At 44.4% G+C, this 8,558-nt stretch overlaps 1 protein-coding gene across 1 annotated transcript in view; it reads left to right on the top strand.

Moving 5' to 3' along the window:
* The first annotated feature begins 7,113 nt into the window (after window positions 1-7,113).
* The window catches only part of LOC112122607 (calcium-activated chloride channel regulator 1-like), a 29,026-nt gene continuing 27,581 nt past the window's right edge, over window positions 7,114-8,558 (top strand). The window contains exons 1-2 of the mRNA XM_026655773.1: window positions 7,114-7,263; window positions 8,471-8,556. Coding sequence (XP_026511558.1) covers window positions 7,114-7,263; window positions 8,471-8,556 — 236 coding nt within the window. The remainder of the gene's footprint in view (window positions 7,264-8,470; window positions 8,557-8,558) is intronic.

The raw sequence follows: 8,558 nt of genomic DNA, 5'->3' as shown, positions 1-8,558 counted from the left end.
ATGTAAATCAGAGGTGGCAGATACTGTTCTCCCCCAGAATATTTACTTTTGTTTCTTGTTTTGTTGAAGTGGGAGTAGACTGGCTCTCTGCTGACAAGCCCGGTCTGAACTGCATTTAAAAGCACTAAACAAGACAAGTATTTTTAGCCTAACCAAAAGAAGGCTGAAGGGATATGTGATTGCTCTCTATAAATACATCAGAGGGATAAATACTAGTTAGTGAGAGGAGTTATTTAAGTTAAGCACTAGTGTGGATAAAGGAACAAATGGATGTAAACTGTCCAGCAAGTTTAGGTTTGAAATTAGACAAAGATTTCTGACCATCAGAGGAGTGAAATTTGGGAACAGCCTTCCAAGGGAAGCAAAGGGGGCAAAAAACCTAATTGGCTTCAAAACTAAGCTTGATAAGTTTATGGAGGAGATGGTATGATGGGACTGCCTACAATGGCATGTAGCTGATCTGCGACTGCTAGCAGTAGCTATCCCTGGTGATGGGACACTAGATGGGGAGAATTCAGAGAATTATTTCCCAGGAGTCTAGTTGGTAGGTCTCCCCAAATACTCGGTCCAACTCAGGGGCGCCGGAATAGGGGGGGCCAAGGGGCCCTGGCCCATCCACTTTTTGCCATAGGCTCAGCCCCTTACCCCTTCTCTTACCCCTAGGCCCTTGAGCCCGGGCAGTTATGGGGAGCCTTGGACCCTCCACCGGCCTGGGGGCGGGGTCAAGAGCAGCCCCCAGCCCATGTCCCTGGGCCCCCCACCCAGGGCAGGTGGAGGGTCCACAGCTTCCCAGAGCTGCCCGCGCAGCTCTTACCATGGCCCGGCTCTGACTCTTTGTCCCCCAAGGCCCAGCCACCAGCCAGAGCTGGGTCAGGGTAAGAGCCACACGAGGAGCTGAGGGCTGCTCTCGGGCTTGTCCACGCTGGCTCCAGCTTAGCCAAGGGGTGTTGCCTCAGGGGGAAGAGGAGGGGTGGGTCACAAAGGGGGTCAGGTCTTATGCCCCCCACCCCCCATCTAGGCAGAATCCATCACCCCTGGTCCAACTGATCACCATAATTGGGGTCAGGAAGGAATTTCCTCTCAGGTCAGATAGGTGAACACCCCCCCTCCAGGGGATTTGCTATCCTGTGCAGCAGGGGACAGGGGCAGGGGCTGTTCTGAACTAGTGTAAATGGTGAATTCTCTGTAACTTCAAGTCTTTAAACCATGATTTGAGGACTTCTGTAACTCAGCCAGAGGTTATGGGTCTATTTCAGGAGTGGGTGGGTGAGGTTCTGTGGCCTGCAATATGCAGGAAATCAGACTAGATGATCATGATGGTCTCTTCTGACCTTACACTCTATGAGTCTAAAAGAGGGAGTTTCATTTGGTGCTTTGGACACTTTTGGGCTAATGCAGATGGGAAGAGGGGCAGAGGAGCAGCAAGGGTGGAATAGGGACCTGAAAGGAGGTGATGGGAAGGAGGAAATAAGGAGGAAAAGATGAAATGGACAAGAGCAGAGAAGGAGTCTGGAATAAAAGAGCTCAGCTGGAATGGGGAGAAAGAAACTCAGGAGCATGCAGGACATGGAGCAGCCAGAGGAGGGGCTGGTGCCCCTGAAGATCTGTTCTCCATGGAGTTGTAGGTCAAGAGAAGGCTGACAGACACTTTGAACAACTGGGAATCCAACCCTAGGTCAGGATGGCTTTAAGAATTCCCCAACTTTTATTGCACCTGCAGGTAGGATGAGTGGGGAAGAAGAGAAAAAATGGGATTCTGAGTAACTCTGAAGGAGGAGAGGAAAATAGGGAAAAGAGAAAGCAGTTAAAAGAAGAAATGAGGAGGGGTTAAATGAGGGGCGACTCGGAAGGGCAAGCAATGCAAAGGCCGAGGGAGCTGTTTTCATCCTTGCTCCCACCCTGCTGCCCAGGGGTACTGCCGGGCATCCCCCACAACACACACCAAGCCACAGAGACTGGGTATTTTTCCCCAGTCCAGCACACTCCCTAGCATTGGGGTGGGGCACCCAGGAGAGTTTCCCTTTCGTTCTGTGGCTCGATTAAGCAATGCCTCAACACACCTTTTCCTCCCTGCTCCTCAACCTGCTTCCACCACAGTGAGGTAGGGGTGGGGCTAGTTGTGCTAAGCTTCCTTCTTTTCTTGGTGCAAACATCATCATGATGACAGTAGCTGCTGGCTTTCAGACAGAGAGGCAGCCCTAGTGAACACCTCTAGTGGAGGGCTGAGGCTTTTGTGTGCATGATTTAAAGAGAAAAGCCCCATTACACACAATGAGGAGAATTATTTTAATAGTTTTGCCAGGCTGGGGTCAAGTGCCTTGCATATGATTTCATATTATCGCTGTGAGCCAGTCTGATTGTGTTGGGTAGGGAAGAGATGGGGGAAATACTAGAGACACAGGAAGATGGGATCCAGAGGAAAGAAGAGAAAGATACAAGGTCACAGAACTGATATAAGGGAGGAGGTCAAAACAATTAAGGGGGAGGTGGGGTGAAAGAATGGAAGATGAAAAGTGGGGAATGGAAAGGAAAGCCACACCATTTTAAGCTTATGAATCTTTTTTTTACCGTATTTGTTAATGCCACTTGCATGCTTATGGTTGGCCATTTATCTGTCTTTACTTTGTGTCTAAAATGGCTTTGTAAAAAGTAATTTCATTCTTTCTAAAGTGCAGTTACATTTGCTATAAGATATAGCTAAATCTGTTTTTATAAGAGCAATATAAGCCTTTTTTGCAGGAGTCCACAACTGAATTCTCTGCAGCCTCATACTTCCTTCTACCACTGTAGTGGAAAATGGAATTCACCAGGTTTTGTACTGTTGGCTTTATGTGCTGTGCTGCAATAAAATTACTTTCTACCTAGGACTGGATGGGGTTCTTAAGTTTAGGGTGGTGCTTCGGAGAGGGATGGCACGCCCATGGCTGGAATGCTACTTGGTGAACTGTATTACTGTAAAAAGGGCCAGATACTTCCCTCTGCAGTGGAGAGGGAAGTAAGACTGTGGAAATTAGTAGGTCAGGCTGTGCAGCAGGTCAAAGGAGGTTACAAGGCAATATCTCCCCACGACATTGCTACTTCTTCAGATAGGTCCATGGCTCAGAAGCAGTGATGGTCTCTGTTACAAGACTGACTATCCCCTTCAAGACCCAGCACTGCCGCACTCTTCCTCAGTTTTCCCACAATGATCTTCAGCCTGCTCCAGCCATAGAGGTAACTTGGCCCTCTGGCCAAGCCACTTCAAAGCATTCCTCCTCTTCCCAGGTAACAGACTCCCTTAGTCCAGTCCAATATAACATCAACACAACAGTGTCTTCAGTCCACTCGGCTCCGCCTTCAACCCCCTTCCTAACAGGCAGGTTCCCAGCAGCGACAGCCCTCTCACCATCTAACCACCAGCTGCTGGGCTCTGGTCAACACATGTACCCAGGTCAGTACAACCAGGTCAGTACAACCAACACATGTACCCTGCCCTCCTACCAACGGCCTCTGGCAGGCTCCAGTCTTCAGCCAATTTCTAGCTCAAGGCCAGTTTCTTGCCCCACATCAGAACAGCCAGTTCATTCTCCTCCCATCCAGCCCTTAGCTGCTGGGCTTTCATTCTCAATCACCGAGTTCTGATCCAACCCATGAGGTGCTGGCTCCTCTTGGGCTCTGTCTTCACACACCACCCCAGCTTTGGCATTCTAGCCTCCAGACCAGCTTTTTGTCCCACAGTAGAGCAACCTCCCCACTCTCCTCCCAAGCCAGCCCTCAACTGCCGAGTTTTCAGCCCCACACCTTGCACAGATGTGGCCCGGTGGGGATAATTGAACCTGTTGTTCCTTGAAGAGGCAGGCTACCTTGCTATACAATCTCACTTTTAAATGACCTCCTTCCTGGCCATTGACTGTGACTGTTAAGCTCAAAGACTTGCAGGAGTGAGTGACAAAGTACTCAAAAGTTTCTGCTCCTTCCTTATATGCCATTGCCTGCGGGTAGAGATAGGGAACATGTGCCTATTCTTTGCCCATCACACTAGGCCTCAGAGTTCATCATCGGAAAGGGCATTTCTCCAGGGTCTTCCAAGGATTTGTTGATCACTGGAGAAGAATCATCAATCTTGATGTAAAGTGGTCTGGAAAAGTCCATGATGCCAGACTCTTTAGAAACTCAGGCCTATTTTCTACAATGAAAAAAGGAAATTTTCCTCCCAGGCCCACTATGGGTATCAATGGTGTTCTGATTCCCCCTGTCATTCTGGGAGACCCAGCTTCCCCTCTGCTTCCCTGGCATATGAAGCCTTTTACTGCACACTCGGATGGGAGAAAGGAGCTGGTTACATGTACCCTGAGCAGTCACAGAACGCCAGTGGAGTATGTATGTGAAGGCTGAAAGGGAGATAGAGATGGCTCGATGATAAAGTTTGAGGCTGCTGAGCAATATCTGCCATGTGTGATAACTGCTCACTATATTTTGCACCACATCTGTGAGCGCAAGGGATAAAGTCTTACTGATGGCTCTCAGGCAGAGGTGCAGAGACTTTTGGAATGTTCTGAACAGCCAGAAAGGCTGCCTCGACAGTCTGCAGCAAATCATCGGGACCACAGGCCCAGGGATGCCTTGTGCTCCTATTTTGAACTTAGGAGCTAAAATGCTGAAATGAAATTGTATTATGCATGGTGTAAGGGTTTCATTAGTCTGTGTGGAAGAGTTTCATTAAATGAATTTTCTTTATGCTTTGTGCAACAATTTTATGAAAGGGCATTTCTTCTACTTTCTGGCATATGGCATGTTCATAAACCTGTACTGAGCCTTTGTCAATAACAACCTTCAGTGAACATAGCAAAGGGCAAACTTGAAACTAGTGGAACATAAACCACACCATAAACCCTTTGTGGAACATAACAGTGTGGATGTGGCACAGACGCGAAAGGTGCTGAGTGCATACAGGTTGATGCTGTTCTGGTCGCAAATGCGTAGGTGGAAGGTTTCTGACTATTGCCCTTGCCTTTGGGTGTAGAATGGCAAGGGAAGAAACCATCACCTGTAGTTGTAGGAGTGACGCTGGATTCCCATGATCTGCTGTTCTCATTGTATTGTAGTGTGGAATGGGAGAGAAATGCCTTTGTGTGGAAGTTGGGGAAAAGTACTGATGCTCCCAGTATGCATTGTTCTCCAGGGGCTGCAGGACATGGCTGGGTTGAAGTTGGGATGTGGGCCAGGAACATTGTCCCAAGATGTTCTCCAGGAAGAGTGTCTGCTTCAGCATCAACTGCAGAAACTTGTTTCTGCATGTCCCTATCTTTCTCAGTGCCCTCTCTGGTCAATTTTCTGTCCTAATCTCTCCTTTCCTCCACTTTTCTGTCATTTTATCCCTGTTCTGGGATGCAGACATAAGGTCTCCACGCACTTCCTTTCATCTGATCAACCTGACTCCAGAGCAGCAGAGGACACAAGTAAACAGATGGGTCAATCCAGGTATGAAGCAATGCAGTGTGGGATAGCAGAGGAAGGGCTGCCAGAGGTGGAAAAGTTAATCCAAAATACAGATGTGTCCCAACCAGAAATATATACACTTGGTGCTTTAAAAGGTCTAGTTTCCCCAATCTGAGGAAAATTCTGAATGAAATTGCTTGGGAGTAAAAATTTGGACAGAAGTGAATGAAAATTAGGAGCTATTTAAGAAGAGTTTATTAGATGGCCAAAAAGCCACAATTCTACAATCACAATAAAGGACGACTTTGGTTAAAAGGCCGAGCCTCTTGTGAGGGGAAGTGAAGGCAGAAGTTAGAAATTAAAGAACAAGTCACGGAGGTCCCTGAAACCCAGGGAATCTGTGACTTCTGTGACAAACTCGCAGCCTTAATTATAGGCCAGTTAGTCTAACATCATTCCCTGGCAAATTAATGGAAAAGCTTATGAGAGATTCAATCAATAAAGAATTAAACGATGGGAATATAATGAATGTAAATTGTTGTGATTTCATGGAAAATGGGCCTTGTTAAACAAACTAGATTTCATTTTTTGATGATTCCAAGTTTGGTAGATAAAGGCAACTGTGTAGATGTAATATACTTACATTTTGTATGGTGTTTGACTGCATGACATTCTGATTAAAAATGAGCACTATACATTAACAATAGAGCACACATTAAATGGATTAAGACTTATCTTACTGCTAGCTCTAGTGTGAGTGATAAATCATGGGAACAAACTGCCAAGGGAAGTGGTGGATTCTCCATCAGTCAAAGTCTTCAGCTCGGGACTGGGCCTTTCTGGAAGACATGTTTTAGTCATAAAATCCCATTGCCTGTATTATACAGAAGGTCAGACTAGATGATCTGATGGTCCCTTGTGGCTTTAAAATCGATGCATCTGTGAATTGTGACTGCAGTTATATGCATTGTTGAAGTAAAACAGCTAAGCCGAGTGGAAGTGTTCTCTCTACAAAATGGAAAGCAATTTAAATTACACATATTAGAATGTAAAGTTACGTACAGTACATACCAATTGTCCCTATTTTATTTATTTATATAGTATCATTTCTGACCTTCCATTAACCTTTATCTTTCTAATTAATTGAATTAATAGATTTCAAATATTGGGCAGGTATGACAAATTTCTACAGTACTTTTTAAAGCATCTAATGAAAACGAATAGCTCCTTTGATACGTTCCATATAGAATTTCTCTCTCAAATCACATAGATTAGCGCCTTTGCCACTCAATCTGCATTTGTCCCATTCTGTAGTACATAGCTGTTGTACTGATCAGAGTTTTCTCATACAAGTCTCGAAGTGCCGTGTTTACAAGCTGACTATTTGTGATACTATATTTTACACGCTTTGCCAAATATTTATAATATATTCATGACAACACGAATGGGTCACTTCAAGATGCATCAGTTAGATAAGGAAATACAGTACATACTATTACAGTCGTCAGGAATTTCCCCATATTATTATGTTACCTGACACTATCAGATTGATCACAGTTATGCAACCTGAATTTACACATCAGATCTGTATGTACTTGCCATAAAATGTACAGATACTTTTGTGTAAATAAGCAATTGTATAAATAGTGCTGCTGTGCCACCATATTTATAACAAAAATTGTGGAGAAAGGGACAATGAGGGTGTTCAAGAGCTTGGTTCTTTTATTTCTGCTACTTGTAGTGAGAGGTTCTATGGTTCAGCTGAAAAATGGTGGCTATGAAGATATTGTTATTGCAATTAACCCTGAGTTACCAGAAGATCACAATATCATAAGAAACATACAGGTAAGAACTTTGGTATATGTAATGTCCTTCAGTGACTTTCAGACTTCTTGGTTATTTCTACCTCTAGATTAGCAGTGATCTTAAAAGACCAGTTTCAGCCCCCATTAATGTCAATGCAAGATTTTTTCTTTTGATTTTCATGGGAGCTAGATCAAATCCATTATTACCAAATTTGTTCTTAGCTTGAATTTTTCTTTCAAGTGCTGGTGTTAATGAAATGAGTGTACTAATCTCTTGAAGTTTAACAGGACTACTATGGTTCAGGGTCAGGCTGATTCTGTGTATCGCCTTCTTTCCAAAACTTGAGTATTTTAGACTAGAGAATCATGGATATTTAATTACCATTTACTGCACCTCCATTACAATGTTTGCCATTTGCTTTTATCCCTCCTTTCTCCCGTCCTTGCAGGCATTCACTGTCTTCTTAAAAACCCTTGGTATATATAGTGATATTTCTGTTTTTAGTTATTCTTTCATTTCTCAATGTCACCATGTAGATCTTTGCTCCATGTTCACATGATTCGGTCATTGAGCATTCAGTTGTTGTAAAGAGAACAATAAACTGAGGCGGGCATAGCCATTAATTAGTGACTCCCAAACTACTCAAGAGAGGTGGGGAAGGAGCAAGGAGGAGTGGAACAGAAAAATAGTGACAAAGTAGTGCCTACTGTAGAGGCAGGAAAAAGGTACAATCCTACAGAAGTGGAGCAAAGAAAGGAGGATTCCCAGGGAGAAGAAAAAGGAAACCACAGGTTATTACTTACAATTTATCATTTTATTTTATCCATCATGCACCACAGTACACTTTAGCGATCAATGAAAAAGACTGATGCAGGCCAGAACCATCCTTCACCACAGGCCCATGTAAATTTTTTGAGGAAATGCCATGTCTGGAAGGTTCTCTGTCAGGTTTTATTTTCAGGGATAGATTGTGGTTTTTATCATAAGCCCTGAGCAACGGGCGGTGTATATTTCTACTGCCCTAGGAACAATCCAGAGTCTCTCAGCGTTACAATTTGGTCTCTCCTTGCTCCATGAGGGAAATAATCTGTCCCAGCCCTTCCCTTGGCCAAGGTTGGTTTCTTTCTATGCCTTCACATATTTAATGTTACTTTATGTACCCTTGTTTCCCGGCAAAGCTAAACTACTCATTGACTCTACCGTTCAATTCTTAATTCATAAGGCATTTCTTTTCTTTCCCTACCAGGCCATGGTCAAAGAGGCTTCTACTTACTTGTTCAATGCTACAAAACAGAGATTTTTTTTCAAGGCTGTAAAAATTATAATTCCTCTGC

This window comes from Terrapene carolina, unplaced genomic scaffold (assembly GCF_002925995.2).
Source record: "Terrapene carolina triunguis isolate 2854851 unplaced genomic scaffold, T_m_triunguis-2.0 Scaffold211, whole genome shotgun sequence".
NCBI lineage: Eukaryota > Metazoa > Chordata > Testudines > Emydidae > Terrapene > Terrapene triunguis.
This window is presented reverse-complemented; position numbering and strand designations above follow the sequence as displayed.